The sequence below is a fragment of the Torulaspora globosa genome, chromosome 7 (assembly GCF_014133895.1).
Source record: "Torulaspora globosa chromosome 7, complete sequence".
In the NCBI taxonomy this organism is placed as follows: domain Eukaryota; kingdom Fungi; phylum Ascomycota; class Saccharomycetes; order Saccharomycetales; family Saccharomycetaceae; genus Torulaspora; species Torulaspora globosa.
The window spans coordinates 694,048-711,556 of record NC_050733.1 but is presented as its reverse complement, the minus strand read 5'-3'; the positions used below and the strand labels follow the sequence as shown (position 1 = coordinate 711,556).

The following is a 17,509-nucleotide window of genomic DNA, read 5'->3' as shown; positions in this document are numbered from 1 at the left end:
GACTAAATCATCTGCATATACACTACTGATCAGATCATTGAGCTTACTGTGAGATTTGACAGGTTCAATAGTGAGTTTTTGACAGGAATGGGACCCTTAACAATAACCCCGGCTATATAGAAATGGAACAGAACAATTCATATGGGGAGAAGAAACTTCAACAGGTTGAAATATTCAAGAAGTATGCTAGCGTTCTGACTGACGAGCAACGCCGGTTACAGGACCCATATTGTTTTGTTGGCGGAAAGGAAGAGCCGCGACAGCGTGAGGAAAACGGAGGCCAGTTGATTTTAAGACATGATGATTTTATTAAGCTTATTGCAAGCTCGAGAAGACTTTATTCCAAATTCTCAGATCATTCTTTCGATCTGAATAGAATACCTTCTCATACCTTCGGCTGTATATTCTTCGCATTGGATGAAAATAACAAGGGCTACCTGACGATAAACGACTGGTTCCACTTCAATAATCTTCTGGAGAATGATAACTTCCATTTAATTATCCTTTACGAGTTTTTCAGGAAGTTTGACGTTGCAAGGCTGAAGGCCAAGAGGATCGAATCTGAGGGCCGCTACAGAGGCGGTTTTTTATCGTCATCTCTGATTGGAGCCGACGATATGAGAACGAAATCAATCAACTACGCAAGTAAAGCGCTCAGTTTCGACGAGTTACTTTTGAACGTAGATCAGTTCAAAGAAACGATTGGCTTTTTACATAGCTGCGTGGAGGACGATTTTATCAAGAGGAATAATCTTTTCCTCGATTGGAGCCAATTCAAGTTTCTCAAGTTTTATGAATCATTCCCTTATGGGGTAAAGGATGGACCGCATTTGAGTTTAAACTCTTTCATTACCATCTTGCAGAATGATTTGAAAAATGAAAAGCTCTTTGTGGGCTTTGACAGATTATCGCATATCGATCCGGTGAAAAACTGTCTGACTCTGAACAAAAATCAGCTGGTTTATCTCTTGAAGCTGTTTTACTCCCATAGAATTTCAGCCGATGTGTTCGATTCATTGAATCTTACCAATACGAACCTCATTAAATCAAACAATAATTCAATTGCATTCAATGTCTTCAAGGACATTTTCTATTTGTTCCAGAACTTTGATTTACTCAATCAGGCTCTGATAAAGAACGCTACAATGAACGACTTCACAGAACGGGACTTGAGAGAAAGAGTCATCACCAAGGCGGACTTTATGGAAGTCTTGAACACGCAGTACAATAAGGTTAACAATATTACGGAATTCTCTCCGTCACAGATCAACTTATTATTCTCAATTGTGGCTAACTCAAAGATGAATAATAAATTGAAGAAGCTTAACTTACACCATCAAGATACCAGCATCGAGCATTTCATACAAAACGAATATGCTCACGGCATAAGTGGATCGGAGCGCCAGCTAGAGCGCTTCAACACCAACTATCAGGAAGTAGCTGGTAGCTTTGATCAAGACTCCACTTCCAAGAAACTATCACAGGCATCAACCGGTCTTTTCGAGTTATTTTCAAGTAAAACGGATAAAGCCACAATGGGATCAAATCTGACAACGGAAGACTTCATGAAAATTCTAAATCCGAACTATTTGAATGACATAGTGCATCAATTAGAACTGCGCAAGATACAGGAGGCATCATTGTACACCAACTACTTTTTCTTCCCGATATTTGACTCTCTTTACAATTTCACCCTCGGTTCGGTAGCAGGTTGCATCGGCGCCACTGCTGTTTATCCAATAGATTTGGTGAAGACCAGGCTACAGGCCCAAAGGTCGACTTCTCAGTACAAGAATTCGATAGACTGCTTTTTGAAAATATTCTCTAAGGAGGGCATCAAAGGTTTATATTCTGGTTTGGGACCTCAGCTTTTGGGAGTCGCGCCCGAAAAAGCTATTAAGCTCACGGTCAATGATCTTATGAGGAAGACTTTGACTGATAGAAATAACAAGTTGACTGTCCCATCTGAAATCCTGGCAGGGGCTTCTGCGGGAGCCTGTCAAGTTGTCTTCACCAATCCGCTGGAAGTTGTCAAAATCAGATTGCAGGTTCGGTCCGAATACGCTACAGAAAATTTAGCCAAAGCTCAAATAACCGCTGTGGGTATTGTCAAAAGACTTGGGTTTGCTGGTCTATACAAGGGTGTGTTAGCCTGCTTGATGAGAGATGTGCCATTTTCCGCCATTTATTTCCCCACGTATGCGCATATCAAGCGCGATCTGTTCAATTTCGATCCTCAGAATGATTCCAAAAGAAGTAGGTTGAAAACTTGGGAACTCCTTCTGTCTGGTGGCCTTGCAGGCATGCCCGCCGCCTATTTAACCACACCGTGCGATGTCATAAAGACGAGATTACAAATTGACCCCAGAAGAGGAGAAACTCACTATAAAGGCATCCTCCATGCCGCCCGAACGATTATGAAAGAGGAGAGTTTTCGAAGCTTCTTTAAAGGTGGTGGAGCTCGCGTTCTGAGAAGTTCACCGCAGTTTGGTTTCACTTTGGCGGCTTATGAATTGTTTAAAGGGCTGTTCCCGCTTCCTGAAGATAGTACAGAGCCGCAACCTGACAAAGATGATGAAATCCCGACCGTTACTAATTCGTTTACGACTTTTTTTAGCGACTTGGGCATAGCCCCAAGGTCAAATCAGCATGGTCCACTTCAACCAGAATTCTTTAGTCCGACGGTGGATCCGTATAGTAGTAATTATCTGAACTACTACTACAAGAGCTGTCAAGCGGCTAAGGTTTTCATCGATCTGGACAATAATTTTTCGAAGTTCGATTTTCCCACCTACCGTAAGTTCCACGATTATCTCAGAGGTATAGAGGCCTCTAAGAAGTAAGGGAATAATAACTCACTTTGTAAATAGCAGATACGGTCAATATCAAGGAGATCAAAAGTTACCCCTTCTACCTCCTGGAGAATATTTTCAAATTTTTATCATCCCACTTAAAGGTTCCATCCTTCACCAACTGGTTCAGATAGTCACTTTTAAACAGATACTGCCTTTCCTGCTGGGGAATGTCACAACGAGTTGCAGCCAAAAATCTATGCCTCGTTTTCCTATGTATAATTTCTTGGGACTTTTTTTTGTCATCCACTCTTTCCTGGGTACTGGGAAAATCCAGTCTGCCGAACCCTGGGGGAGATTTCGACCTTTGTCTGAGGTTTTCAAACTCGCAGCTATTATCGATCCCATGGTCAGCAGCTTCCTCCAAGACCTCAACGTCGGGCGGCCTGCCACCTTGCTCGTAAAAATTGTTCAGCTTCATGGTTGAGAGCTTTTTGCGGCCTCTCTTTACCGAACTCAAATCCTCATTAAGCCTAAAGTCTTCCAAGATCCACGGTTTCTTTGTTAGTGGGTTAGAATTGAACGAGACAAGCGATTTCGGCCTCACCGTGTCATCCAAGCGACTTTTCTTGATCTTTTGACGCTTTCCTGGAGACAACTCAGGAATCCGGCCATTGCTCGATTGTAGCACACTCTTGCCATTGATCTCAAAGCTGGCTGCATCTTTCATCTTTGGAGGGAAGATCTGGAGATCGCTTTCCAATGAACCCAGGGAATCAGGCAAGCTCTGTGTTCCCTTCAGCGGGGAGCTCAGATCTGGCTTCTTACAAAACGCCTCATGCCCATCGGCTTCCTTGCTTTCACCTGCTCCAGGTCCTTTATTCAAAAGCTTCTCTCTCGCAATCTGATCGAATTGCGTCAGAAGGAAGTCATCCTCATCGCTATCGTCGCGTGTTACCGAGCCAATTTCTTCTGCAGGTAAGCTCCTGATGTCCTTCGGACTAACTTCGCTCTCCAATTGCGCTATATGGCCATTTCGTCTCCCTGCTTCCAATAAAACAGCTTTCTGTTCAATTAACCTTGTAACGTCGCTTTGAACCGCCAGCAAACTCAGCAAATCCAATTCCAGTAGCACATCTAGCTTGGACCTCAGTATCATTGAGCTATGGCGACCTTGGCTGTCACAATTGCTGTAGGATTGAGCTCATCGGCTTATCTTGGCATCTCAAGCTGTTACGCGATTCGCGCTGGTGTTATATGATACAGCCGCACCAGCTTAAAGATGGTGATTGTTGATGGATTCAAACTGACAAGTCGACTTAAAGCGAGTGTCAGAAGCTAGCAATCACTGGAAGCCACCCTCCACGGATCACAGCTAAGGCGATGTCGCTTCATAGTTATCTGGAAGAAGCTTACGGTTCCGGTTCGAAGAAGAAGAAAGGCAAGACCAAGACGAAGACAAAGGAAAACGCTACTTATGAGGCATCTAATGGTTCAATAACTATCACCGAAGGACCAGAAAGACCATTTGAAAGCGAATCGGTGGAAGCTAGATCACTCAAATCCGCCAGCAGGAAGGAAAGCAAGAAACTGTGGAAGAATTTAGATACAGATGAACTTGTGACTGAAAAGGGAACTAGCACCTGCAATACGGGGATAAAGAAGCTGTCCTCTGGTGCACACGCTGGCTTGCAGACCGTGGAGCAACTAGAGGGGCAGACGCGGATCAAGGATGTACAAGTGGCTAAGTCGAATGCAGGCACCACAGTGAACCAAACGACGGTGTTTAGAGATGAAAGAGGACATAGGATTACGGACTATGAGGTGCATGTGGCTCGCGAGGCGCAGGAAAAGGATGCCCGTGAGCGACTGGAGGCTAAAAGACTGGCAGAATTAAATATGGGTGAAATCCAGCGATATATGATGGAGAATTCGTTGAGCCAAGTACCTCAGGTTGCTAGCCACAACAAAATGGCCTCTGACGATCCAGCCACTTTATTCGCAAACCAAATGACTGGCCAAGAGAATACTAGAGTGTCGTTTCTGGGCAGGAGGCTTTACGATAAAATCTCCATGGAAAATCGGTTTGGAATTGCACCAGGTTGCAGGTGGGACGGCGTGGATAGATCTAATGGATTTGAGAGAAAATGGTTTGCAAAGCAACAAGAGCTGAATGAGAAAAAAGTGGAAAAGTACACTTTGCAAGAAGATGACTAGGAACAATTCAAGATGGCGTGATAGCTTAACGGCTTGAGCAGTGTATAATACATAAGGTTCTGAATGGCACTAAATAACAACTTTTGAACATTACTGTATCATGACTGGGCTTCCACACCTTTGCGCTCCGACTTTAAGCCCTGCTCCTCATTACTCTTAGAATTTACTCCCCTATGATCATCACGGCCTTTCATATGAATCTTTGTTCCGTTTTGCGACCTCCGACTGGTTTTTACGCCTGTCCCATGGTTGCTCGACATACCATGGGGAACTGGAACGTGCCCGCCATTCACTGGTGGGCGCATTTCAGTTGGATAAGGCGGTTGCATAGGAACGAAAGGCTGAGCGTATCCCGGCGGCATGTGATATGGCATGCCTTGGCTGTCTGCTGGAGGGGGTGGGAAAGCCATATTGGGAGGATAAAAATTTCCAGAGTATTGATTCAAAACAACGTTGTACAATGCGTTTGCCGACACGGCGTTAATGCCTGGTGCATAACTGGCCTCTCGGGGTACCGGGCGCTCTCCAGCAGCAGTTGCAGGACGCTGGCTATCCAAGCGATTATCCGTCTTCGTTGATAAGCCCGCTTTATCGGACTTTTTTATATGGGTCAATAGTTCGCGAGCCTGATTAGGCTTGACGGTAACGGTCTTAGCTCTCTGTGCAGTAGCAGACGTCTTGACGTTCTTTTTCTGCTCGGTGGCCTGTCTTGAAGCCTTTGAATGATAAATGAACTGCCTGTTGGTTAAGTTCAGCAAAAACGAGGCATCGAGACCTAAGCCACGGTTAGTCCTCAATCTACCTCCAAAGTTGTTAGCGGCTACAAGCTCGTTGTCAAATAAAACTTGAACTGACAGCCTAGATCCTAGGGTCGTATAACCAACCACGGTACCTTTTGAAAACAATGGTACCTTACCAGAATCCTGAACATAAACGACACGATCACCCAAGTCGAATTTTTGTCCCCGAAGCAAAGTAAAAGAGGTCTTGGGGTCTAGTATAGCATCACATGGCACTTTCGCTAACTGTTTCTTCTCGATGGCCTCCATATGAGCCGAGTACGCTAAAACATGTTCCTCGATTGCTTGCATCGAAACTTTTGTTAAAGAATCGCTTTCTAATGAAACTTTCACAAATTTCTCGGTCGCTGTTTTCAACCACGTAACGATGCTGTCTAAAATTTGGCTTACTTTGTCTTCGGGAAGCTCCGGATATAATTGACCAATAGAGGGAATGTTGCTATGTGTCTGGGATAAGCGCTCAAAAAAATCTGGGAAAGTTCTTCTGTAATCCTCGATCAATTGAATTGCCAAAGTGGAGAACTCCCATCCTTTCGGATTCCTCCTTGCATATCCAAGCACTTTCTCGTGGCGGGCTTCAAACTTGATTGGGATACCAACATTTACATGCTTTCCTGCAACATTAGCAATCAAAAATTTTGACGTTATCTTGGACAAAAATAATGGATGTAACTGCAGTTTCTTTGCAACAATAAATGAAGGGAAATACTTCACTAAAGAGCTGTCAATTCTTGCTCTTTCCTTGCCTATTGTAGGCTCCGCTTGAGAGACCCTCTTCTTCACCGTCAGCTTGAGCCTGGTACCGCTATTATATCCGTCAATGATAGTCTCGCCACCATACGCGTAATCGCCCAAAAATATAACATGAGAACCCTGAGGAAATTCTTTTTCAATTGGAACAGGTTCCCTTTCAACAAACCGTTCATCCTGGTTAGCTACCGATTCTACCATGAGCTGCAGAGGATAATATTCGGCCTCTGAAGAAAAAGTCTTGACATAGGAACCTTTTGATGTTCTAACCAAATCGGTTACAGGCAAAACCTTCACGATGGCACTCACTTTACCGAGAGAGACAGCTTTCTCTTGAGAGTAGTTTTTGATCATAGAGGCTGTCAAAGATTTGAACAGCTTAATTTCGGAGGCCTCGACTGGCCTACGAAGTGTTTTACCAGGTTTTAACGATTCATAGACATTGTGGTCATCAATTATGCTAACCAATTTAGATTCTCTTAGAAAAGGCCACCTGGTGTAAACGACTTTGTTCATAAACCTCTTGCTCAATTCGTCCAAAGTCAAACTATTTTGTTCAAAAACGTTCTCGATACGAAGTACCATAGACTGCTGCTTTGATGGCTGTTGGAACACTCTCGTTTCATTGTACGCCAATTCAGCACTAAAAGGAATCGTCTCCAAACTAGGGAAACCGGCCAAGAGATTTGAACCAACCTTTGCCCCTTCTAGCAACCCGTAGCGAAATTGAGACTCGTCAATATTCGGTGGGGTGAATTCACGCTCTACGCAATGATCGTGCTCAATATCCGAAAACATCCCGCTCAGAGGGCTTTTGTATAGTACATCCACCTGTGGATTGAATGTGTATATTAGATCTTTACCGCACCCATTTCTGATCTTCTCCTCTGGTGAGAGCTTACCCAAGTATGGCGCCATAGCATCTATTAATCTCTGCTCATCGACAAAGGAAAGCAGAACAACAGCTTCCCAATCTGCAGTTTTTCCATTCTTGTCTAATTCTACTTCTCGAGGATAGAAATCACGAATGGGTGATTTTTCATCAAACATTAGTGGTCTGAAAGGTGTTGGAATTAGGTTTTTTGACCTTTCAGGTAAGACAGCCATGAGCTGTTGAAATGGAGTAAACGGTTTGCCTTTATTAAATTTGATGATCTGGTTGAGCCCCTTGGCCAAGTCGGAAATACGTGGAGCATAGTGATAGTGGAAGTACCAGCCCCACGATGGACAACCTCTATAGTAGTAATAAAGCACCCACTGCAGCCCCTCCACGTAGTTCTGACATAGGTCGGTCAGCTTCTCAGCATCATCGTAACTGAAACCAAGCTTAGTTTTGTAATATTTATCCTTCCATTGGATAAATCTCTCATTGTAAATTTCTTTTTCGTTATCCAGTTCCTCTTGGTCTTCAACCAGAATGGCCTGTTGGTATCTCTTTATGGTTTTTCTCACCGACTTTTGGCGCTCCTCAAATTGCACATCGGTTTCGTCAGGATTAATGGCATCAATATCCATCTTCAAAGAATAAACATCTTGTGACTTGGAATGAGTAACGAAGAGCCCTAATTGGAAAGCCAACTCCTTTAAAAATTCCAAGTTCTCTTCTATACGATCATCATCTAGCTTCAAAGTTGGGACATCGTCCTCCGGCAGGTCTGCGGGATATCTTTTTGACATCACGTCAATTACCCAAGGTTTTACGATACCTACAATCTTTTTCTGTTGCTTCAATAATAGTTTTTTACCTGTTCTTGCTCTTTGCTTCTCGCCCTCCAACGAAATATTTTCCAACTGTTGATTGAACCAATCGACGTCAATGTCAGATTGCTCAAAATTTGTTAGTTCGAACTGGGATAGGTATTCCAACCAAACACCCAGCCTCTTCAAATTAATCTCACCGTGCTCATTCATGTAGCCATCTAAATGAAGAAGTGCCTCCTTAAAGGTCTGTAGTAGAACAGGGAACGCACCTTTGTTCAAATGCAAATCAGCCAAATTAGGTAAGAAGTCATTACCAATGACAAACATGACTAAAATAAAGTCGTCCAAGATACGCTCGAAATCATACTCAAACTGTAATTCATCGGCAATCTCTTGAAATTCCAACTGCATGTACTCTCTCAACAGCGAGATGTGCAATAGATAAAAGTTCTGACTTTCCAAACTTTTGGCCACGCTACCCCTCCTGCCGAAAACAACCTCCTCTCTCAATAATGCAAAATGCGGATCATGAACGGACATGCCCAACATGATAAGATCCGCATCCAAACCATATATACAGTGCCTCGTGTTGGAATCAAACTCTTTCTGCGCCCTGAGATTTCTGATAAAGTCCATAATCTTGTGCTCACCTTCACCGGGCACTTCATGCCCCGAGAAGATAATATCTATCTCTCGCCATTTCGAGTCATTCGTTATCTTATCATGAATAAAATACTGTAAATTCTTAGTGAGTTTGGCCATAAATTCTGTCCCGGGCGTGATAGCATTGGAATCGAAAGCTTCTCCTTTTGGAATCTCCTCCCCCCTCATGATCGCCTTCTCCAAAGCCTTTTCAGCATCCATTGCACTCCTAAATCTACGTGCTCTTTGTTGGTTCATCTTTGCCCGAGGGGCAACACCATCGATAGCCATGTAAAACACTTTCTTTGGCTTTATCGTATGGAACAAATGGTCAATGTACGCGAATATCTTGGCAAACACCTCCTCTTCGGTCATCCTCTTTGTCACGTCATCATCGTTCCCGTGTGTACAACTATGCAGAATCGAATTCATATCCAGATAAAGATTATCAAACTCGGGTATCTGGTTTCCCTCGATAAGTTGCAGAATCATAGGCCATCTCTCGGAGATGTACCTGAAAAATTTTGGAATACCCATTATCCACTAAAAGATTCTCTAATGATACAATACAAGTAATACACGTCCCTTCGAGGTAACAACCTGTCCAATATATTAAGGTCTCCTTGACACCTCCCAAAAACTAACGAAAAACAACCGCAAAAAGCCGCTTTTTGCTCAAAGAATGCAACCCCTGGCGAATATCGTAAAGTAAGCTAGTGAAAAGTCGACGTAGAGTCCTTATAGCTCGTCAAACTTGAAGATTTTGTCCCACTAAACTGGTTGTTTTCGTTAATCAATGCCAATAGACGCGCCACCAAGCTTTGTTTGTCTCGGTCGACCGGGTAACAACGAACAAAACTTAAACAACAGCAATTGAATCCAGTACAAACTGACTTCGAAGGCAGCAATCAGGAAGGCTAATTACTGCCTCTTCCATGGTGGCTAACCAGCATTCGATAAATGAAAGTACCGAGTTCTACGGTGTTTCCACAAGATGCTTCAAATGTCGGACGGTTTAGAGCTCAGATCACCTTACACGATTGATCATCAAGGTTTTCAGCTATTCGATCAACACTAAATGGCAGCTTAAATGGCCTTTATAGGAGAGATTTAAGGCTGGTCGAGGCTTTTGGGAACGTTGGGATCTCTGGAGGATGTTCAGTTTCAATAAGGCTTCATCTGCAGGCGCCAGTTCCACGACCTCAGGTGGATTGTTCGGGCAGAAGCCGAATAATGCTGGGGGTGGATTCAGCTTCGGACAAACGAGTGGTGCTGGTGGTAATGCTACTGGAGGAGGTAGTGGATTTTCGTTTGGCGGCCAGGCCGCGCAGAGTGGCGATTCGAAAGGCGGTTTGTTTGGCAACAAGCCGGCTGGCGGCACGGCGAGCGGGACGGGGTTTTCGTTTGGACAGCAGCAGCAACCACAACAGCCTGGCGGCACCACCGTTGGTGGTTTGTTTGGTAGCAAGCCGGTAGGCAGCGCAACCGGGACGGGGATCTCGTTTGGGCAGCAGTCGCAATCACAGCAGCCCGCTGGCACCGCCGGGCTGTTTGGAAATAGTGGCACAAACACCGGGACTGGGAGTCTGTTTGGGTCCAGCAACTCAGGCACCACAGGCACCACGGGAGCAGGCGGAAGCCTCTTCGGAAAGACAGGTACCACGGCGGGAAGCACGGGCGGAGGTCTGTTTGGCTCTAAGCCTGCTGGCGGTAGTTCCCTTTTTGGCAGCAGCAGCGGCACAGGCGGGGGTCTCTTCGGATCAAAAGCGGCCGGCACTTCGCTGTTCGGAACTAGCGGTACCTCAAATGCCAGTGGATCGCTCTTTGGTGCCCAACAACCGCAGCAATATCAACAGCCATCCACTCTACAAGCGATCAGCCAGCTACCAATAACACCCATGACAAAGATAAGCGAATTGCCACCGCAGTTGCGCCAAGAGATAGAGCAGTTGGATCAATATATTCAAAGACAGGTTCAAATCTCCCAGCATCTCAAAGCGGACACCCCGGAGCATACCGAATTGATCAATTCCATTCCACGCGATATCGCTTATCTGCTCAAAACTGTATCCTCGGCCAGTGAATCTCTCACGCAAGATTTGAAGAAACTCACCTCCATCAAAGACATAACGGATCAAAGTATAGCGGATACGCAAACTTTTGCCATGATCCTACAGCAGCTGCTGACACCGGGCAGCAAGATATCCTCCATGGAGCTCGAGAAGTTCTTCCATCACAGAATCCAAGTCTACCAGGAGAAGCTAGATGACTATTTCCGCGTTCTCTCAGACATCGAAAGCGCAGTGAACGGGATCGACAATGACGTTTTCGGTGCGCCTCCCGATGCCAAGGGCTTCAGCAAAAACAACGAGTCTTCTGGGCACGTTGATGTGTATGCCATGAAGACGGGGATCAATGCATTAATCTCTACAGTAATTGAGGAGTTCAGTCTATTCATGGATACAGCCGAGAGAGTGGCCCAGATACATCAAAAGGTAAAAGAGATCTGCGTTAATAGATCCGAGGTGCAAAGCTAATCAGAGAGGAAAGGTCTACAAGAGGGTTCGCAAAACATGCTCGCGGTGGGACATCTCGAGAAATGCTGCTATCCTCGTCGGAGGCGGGCGGTTGGTCAATGCGTCGGCTATATAAGAAACAAGGAAAAGCTTCACAGCTGTGGAATCATCAACCTGAATACCAGAGACTTGCTATCCCAAGCATTGTCAATGATATGATAGAGCACATATAACCTTTAAGAATATAGTCTACATGTGACCTGCTGCTCGATTGTCCGACATCACACCGGTCGCTTCGGACTTGCAAGACTAATGAAAATTTACCATCGCGATGAGCTTACTTTGACCATTTATTACTTAGCATCAACTCTAAGAAATTGAGTGTTCCTGCTTGTTTTATGCTCTCTCTGGCCCTGCAATAACAGTTTCTGATTTGCATAGTATGGATATCTTCAGGGTTTTGGCAAGAGGTGCCAATGTTAGGAAAGATACGAAGAGGATTGGCAAGGATGTGGATTTCAGTGTGGTAGAGACCACTGTCAAGGACAATGATAAGCAAATAACCAGAGAACTCGATTTTTTCCACAACAAAAGAATTATGAAGAAGGTAGAGGACTCCAGAGATAAGGAGAAAGAAGCCATCGAAGATGAAAGAGAAGAACTTGTAGAGAATGACATTGGACAGCTGAAGGTGAGAAACATTGATGAGGCAACGTCGTTACGTAAATCTTACAAGGCCAAAGTGACAGGTGAAGACATACCGTTGCCCATTGGATCGTTCGAAGATCTAGTGACGCGGTTTTCATTTGATAAGCGTTTACTGAATAATCTGATTGAGAACCACTTCACTGAACCAACTCCCATTCAGTCCGAGGCTATACCACTATCGCTGAACGGTCGAGACATTGTAGCTTGTGCGCCAACTGGTTCCGGTAAGACGCTCTCGTTTTTGATACCTTTACTACAGCTAGTCATCTCAGAGGCGACCGGCGGTACAGGACTGAGGGCATTGATCGTCTCACCAACAAAGGAGTTGGCAAATCAAATATTCATTGAATGCGGTAAATTGTCTCGTAAAATATTTCTGGACAAGAAAAGACCCTTACAAGTTGCACTACTGTCCAAGTCGTTAAATGCCAAACTAAGAAACAGGGTGGTCAGTGATAAGAAATACGACATTATTGTCACCACACCACTGCGGTTGATTGATCTGATGAAGAACGAAGCTTTAGATCTTTCTACCGTCAAACATATCATCTTTGATGAGGCGGATAAACTTTTTGATAAGACTTTCATCGAGCAGACAGATGATATCCTGAGCTCTTGTAGCAATCCTAAATTACAGAAATCACTGTTTTCCGCCACTATGCCGTCCAGTGTGGAAGAGATCGCCCAAAGTATCATGATGGATCCCGTCAGAGTCATCATTGGACATAAAGAAGCGGCCAACGCTAATATTACGCAAAAAATAGTGTACTGTGGTAACGAAGAGGGTAAACTGATTGCCATTAGACAGTTGGTTCAGGAAGGTGAGTTTAGGCCTCCTGTTATTATCTTTCTCGAATCCATTGAGAGAGCGAAGGCTTTATATCATGAATTAATATACGACGGTCTAAATGTGGACGTTATACACGCAGAAAGAACTCAGATGCAGAGGGAAAAGATCATCGAATCATTCAAGAAGGGCGACCTCTGGTGCCTGATCTGTACTGACGTGCTCGCTCGCGGTGTCGATTTTAAAGGTGTGAATCTCATTATTAATTATGATGTGCCCAGGACCGCCCAAGCCTACGTTCATCGGATCGGTAGAACGGGTAGGGGTGGTCGTTCAGGTAACGCCGTCACATTCTACACCAAGCAAGATTCACTGGCTATTAAACCTGTTATAAATGTAATGAAGCAAAGTGGATGTCAAGTTGCTGAATGGATGGACGGGATTTCGAAGCTGAGCAAAAGAGAGAAAGAGAGCATCAAGAAAGGTAAAGCAAGGGTAAACAGAAAGCAAATCAGTACAGTTCCAAAGGTAGATAGACTGAAAAGAAAGCGCAAGCACGATATGATCGAAGCATCGAAAAAAAGGAAACATCAGCACAAAGCGGTTGATTCCAAGCGTTCTACTTCCTAATATCGACAAGTGGCATCGAGTTCATCATATATACTGCATATATAACATAAAATGAATATTAGAGAGGTTGTTAAATCGCAAAGTTTTGGTTTAATGTAGGAGATCACTCACAAGCGCGTCAATGAGACAGTCTCGATGTGACTAGGTGACTAAGTATGACTGCTCGCCAAAACATTTTTAGTGATGTCACGGCAACAGGAGAAAAAGCAGTCCCAGTCATCTAATGGTGGCTTGGCTGGTAGTTCTTGTACCCAACTAGATGTCTTCTGCCGATTATTTCACCAACGGAATAGAATCCAACGATTTGAATGGCATAGGAACCGTACTTCACAACGTCATTCTTACCGAGAGATTTTAGTAACCCCAAAACTTCCTTTGGCTTTACTGAGTAGTGTAGCAGATTCTTGTACAATTGCGAGTACACTTTTTGAAAGTCGGCTACAGATGGTGGTTGCAAACCCTCTTTCAAGTAGACTTGTTTGGATAATTCGGCGCCGACCTTACCATAGTAAACGGTCTTAGTGGCCAAACGGCTAGTTTTAGAGACGAAACAGGTGGCATACGACTGGATTCTGCCCAACATTATCCCAGAATTGATCGATCCAAAGAATACTGGCATTACATCTAGACAGCATTAAACTAAGATGTATCTTCATCAAGACTCTTTTCGGTTGCTCGAGAAGCTAACAAGTGCTTCGTGTATAGTTACATCTACAGAACCAATCAAATGCTGCTATTTATCATAATTCAGCATATAAAGCGAGAAGATGGTCTCCAGATTGTCCTGGAAGCACTAGATCGCTGCCACATGAAAGCCAGTAGTCGGTTATATGTCTTGGTAAGTTGCGCGTGCGAACGTGCGACTACAGTGTCCAGGCCGTGCAACGCGCAAGGCCAGTGAAAATCTGGCCTTCACTTTATATCTTGCCGGCTATAAGCCTATCTCTCGATCGTCACGGCGTGTCATACGCGTACATTCAGTCTGATTGATCGTCTGACACCTTCACCCAAGACTATGAGCTTGTCTTCCTGCTGTAGTCGAGAGAGGGCCTCTGATATATCGGATGACTCCACTCTATCCTGCGAATGCTCGTTGATCTGCTTGTTCAACTCGTTGAAACTCATCGAGTCCGAAGTGTGATCGGTAAGGATTCTGAGAATTTCCCTTGCGAGGTCTTCTTCCAGTTTGCGTTGGATGACTGATTTACCTGTTTGAACTAGGTTCATGTCAATCTTGCCTGTCTTAGGATCGGTTGCATAGTCCTTTATGGCGGATCTGATTAGTCTCACAGCCTCCTGGACGTCTTGGATTTCTACTTGCTCGGACAGCCTCATCTTGGCGTGTGCTTCGGACAATCTGATCATGCTCTCAAGTTGCCTGGTGGTGGCGGTAATGCGTTTCTCGTCAGATCTTGAATCATCACCTATCTTGCGCATTCCCACGTACGCCCTGACAAGCTCAGTCTTGGCCTGTTCCGTGATGCCAGGGTGGATATTTTCCTTTGCATAGTTGATGTAGGCAGTCAGAAACTCAACCGCCAGCACGTCATCGGTCGCAACGTGCTGCGGCTTGTCTTCGATGTAAAGGCTGGTTAAGTGCTCGGCGAGCTCTCTGTCGGTTCCCTCATCCACTTTATCGAGGACCAAGTAAACGAGGTCGAACCTGGAAAGCAGAGGTGGTGGCAAATCGATATTCGCCGTTACCGGTAAATTGGGATTGTATCGAGATCCAATGGGGTTAGCACTGGCCAAAATCGAGGCTCTAGCGTTCAAAGTGGTGATAATACCTGCCTTCGCTATGGATATTGTCTGTTGCTCCATAACTTCGTGCAGCACTGACCTAGTCGAGTCACTCATTTTGTCAAACTCATCAATACAACAAACACCACCGTCGGAAAGCACCAATGCACCACTCTCTAGCACTAATTGTTTAGTATCAACGTCTCTCGTAACGTATGCGGTTAACCCGACAGCCGAGGAACCCTTACCAGAAGTGTAGACACCTCGAGGAGCGATTTTATGAACGTATTGCAAGATTTGGGATTTAGCGGTCCCAGGGTCGCCGCAGAGCAGAATGTTAATATCTCCTCTATATCTGCCACCTTTTGTGAATTTCTTATTTGCGCCGCCGAAGAGTTGAAGCAGTATACCCTTTTTAACATCATCCAATTCGTAGATGCTGGGGGCAATCGATCTAGCCAAAAGCTCATAAAGATCCTCCCTTTTCGCCACTTCTTTGATTTTAGCGATATCTTCAGCTGTTATTCTTCTCAGCTCCTCTGTATCGCTATGGTTCAACTTATTCTGCAATAGTTCTTGCTCCACTGTTGAAGTGTCAATATCTAACCTCTTTTCTGAGACTTTCTTGACGTGCACCACATCAATGTAAGTTTTGTAAAGAGATTTAAGGATACGCTGTCTGGGATTAGCCCTAATAGGAACAGATCTAAAAGTACCTGTCACTTCAATTCGATCACCAGCACGACAGGAATCTACCAGCTCATCATAAACGCAGAGCGATACCGAATGCGGCGTTTGACCGTCAGGAACAAGATCCGGCGTTTCCTGCAGTTTGATAACCTGCTTGTCCGCGTAGGAGCATCGATTGTGCACCAAAGACATCGAGTTTGGTTCATTACAATCAACGCGCTCGCATCTTGCAGGCTCTTGAATCACACCTCGGTCGATCTCTACAGCCATGGTGTGATCACAGACGTTGCACTTGAAAAACGCAACTTTCATATCGGGTATAACGGGAGTACTTCTAAGAACCAAACCTTTGAGACTGATAAGCTTATCAAGATCATTTGGATTCAGTTCACGCATTCCTCTTTCAGTTTCAACATTATACGGCCTTACCTTGTAGAATCTTGTCTCGATGTCATCCAAATCGTACTCCAAGTTATTGTCAACCACTAGCGACACCATGCAATCTTTGATGGTCTGATCCATGATCGATATAACCTCCTGAGGGTAATTTAGCAGCTGATAATATAGTTCTTCAGTCTGCTTGTATGCCAAGAGGTTCCTAGCATCTAAGTTCAGATTAGAGAGGCCCAGTTCTCGCATTTCGTTCAACTGCTTGACGTAATACAATTCCTCATCCGTAGTAGAGTTGATTAAAATCTCTCTGTCATCCAATGTTTTACGATACTTGTATTTGAATGACATCAAAAAGCTCCTGAAGTCATTAGCACATTCCTGAATACTGACGTTGGTACCCCAAATAATTCTCAGTGGCTCGGTGGCTTCAGAAGGCAGTGCTGAAGATGAAGACGCTGGAAGCCCGGAACGGACGTCCAAGTCCACGATTCTTCTCGGTGAGGACAGATCAGATGCATGAATATCATTTCTTCGCATGTGTACGCGGTTGCTTGGGCGACCACCAAACGTAGATGAGAGCGACCCTGCTGGGTCGTTACCTAAATCAGAAGTCAGGTTTCTTCCTGGTGTGGTCCTTTGTTCAGCTATTTGTTCTCTTCTGTGCGATCCCAGACTGGAATACCGATCATCATAGGATGACGGATAGAAGAACGGTGACGACCCCTGGGCAGCAGGCACATTTCTTCGAGGCTGCCTTGCACTATCTCGTTCGTAAGTGTCCGGCTGTGAGGAAGAAGTGTTATAAAACAATGCGGGAGATGATGGTTGGCGAACATTTGCATTAGGAGCCCTAGCTGGAGATGAGCTTGAGTCAAAGTTTCCTCTTACAGGAGAGCTCGATTGATTTGACATGCCGGAAGCGTCAACTAATCAGATATCTCTGTCTGACTTGCTCTTCTAAGTTCTAGTCGATGAGTTTTCTGGTAACAGATCCGCTTCCTAACGCTGCGCCAGAAAACTGTGTCGCTATGATAAAATCTGCCTTTATATCACTATTTAACAAGATTGCCTGAAAGGAAGGACCGTGTTACGACTGTCGAGCGTGCCACGATGCTCCAGATCTCTCTTAAAAAGTTCTTCTGC

The 17,509-nt window shown here is 44.7% G+C and overlaps 8 protein-coding genes across 8 annotated transcripts; 4 read left to right on the top strand and 4 right to left on the bottom strand.

Annotated features, from left to right (window-relative positions):
- Positions 1-122: 122 nt before the first annotated feature.
- Positions 123-2,843, top strand: AGC1 (citrin; the record flags this gene model as incomplete). Its single annotated transcript, XM_037285316.1, has 1 exon — positions 123-2,843. The coding sequence occupies one exon, from the start codon at positions 123-125 to the stop codon at positions 2,841-2,843; it is 2,721 nt and encodes a 906-aa protein (XP_037141212.1).
- Positions 2,844-2,910: 67 nt separating this feature from the next.
- SAE2 (ssDNA endodeoxyribonuclease SAE2) lies at positions 2,911-3,951 on the bottom strand (the record flags this gene model as incomplete). Its single annotated transcript, XM_037285315.1, has 1 exon — positions 2,911-3,951. The coding sequence occupies one exon, from the start codon at positions 3,949-3,951 to the stop codon at positions 2,911-2,913; it is 1,041 nt and encodes a 346-aa protein (XP_037141211.1).
- A 224-nt stretch (positions 3,952-4,175) lies between these two features.
- Positions 4,176-5,009, top strand: BUD13 (Bud13p; the record flags this gene model as incomplete). The annotated part of the gene is made up of 1 exon (XM_037285314.1): positions 4,176-5,009. One exon carries the CDS (start codon positions 4,176-4,178, stop codon positions 5,007-5,009), a length of 834 nt encoding a protein of 277 aa, XP_037141210.1.
- A 98-nt stretch (positions 5,010-5,107) lies between these two features.
- On the bottom strand, positions 5,108-9,439 carry XRN1 (chromatin-binding exonuclease XRN1; the record flags this gene model as incomplete). The annotated part of the gene is made up of 1 exon (XM_037285313.1): positions 5,108-9,439. One exon carries the CDS (start codon positions 9,437-9,439, stop codon positions 5,108-5,110), a length of 4,332 nt encoding a protein of 1,443 aa, XP_037141209.1.
- A 617-nt stretch (positions 9,440-10,056) lies between these two features.
- On the top strand, positions 10,057-11,439 carry NUP49 (FG-nucleoporin NUP49; the record flags this gene model as incomplete). The annotated part of the gene is made up of 1 exon (XM_037285312.1): positions 10,057-11,439. The coding sequence occupies one exon, from the start codon at positions 10,057-10,059 to the stop codon at positions 11,437-11,439; it is 1,383 nt and encodes a 460-aa protein (XP_037141208.1).
- A 421-nt stretch (positions 11,440-11,860) lies between these two features.
- ROK1 (RNA-dependent ATPase ROK1) lies at positions 11,861-13,543 on the top strand (the record flags this gene model as incomplete). The annotated part of the gene is made up of 1 exon (XM_037285311.1): positions 11,861-13,543. One exon carries the CDS (start codon positions 11,861-11,863, stop codon positions 13,541-13,543), a length of 1,683 nt encoding a protein of 560 aa, XP_037141207.1.
- A 220-nt stretch (positions 13,544-13,763) lies between these two features.
- ATP20 (F1F0 ATP synthase subunit g) lies at positions 13,764-14,162 on the bottom strand (the record flags this gene model as incomplete). The annotated part of the gene is made up of 1 exon (XM_037285310.1): positions 13,764-14,162. The coding sequence occupies one exon, from the start codon at positions 14,160-14,162 to the stop codon at positions 13,764-13,766; it is 399 nt and encodes a 132-aa protein (XP_037141206.1).
- Positions 14,163-14,506: 344 nt separating this feature from the next.
- MCM4 (MCM DNA helicase complex subunit MCM4) lies at positions 14,507-17,278 on the bottom strand (the record flags this gene model as incomplete). Its single annotated transcript, XM_037285309.1, has 1 exon — positions 14,507-17,278. One exon carries the CDS (start codon positions 17,276-17,278, stop codon positions 14,507-14,509), a length of 2,772 nt encoding a protein of 923 aa, XP_037141205.1.
- Between the last annotated feature and the right edge of the window lie 231 nt (positions 17,279-17,509).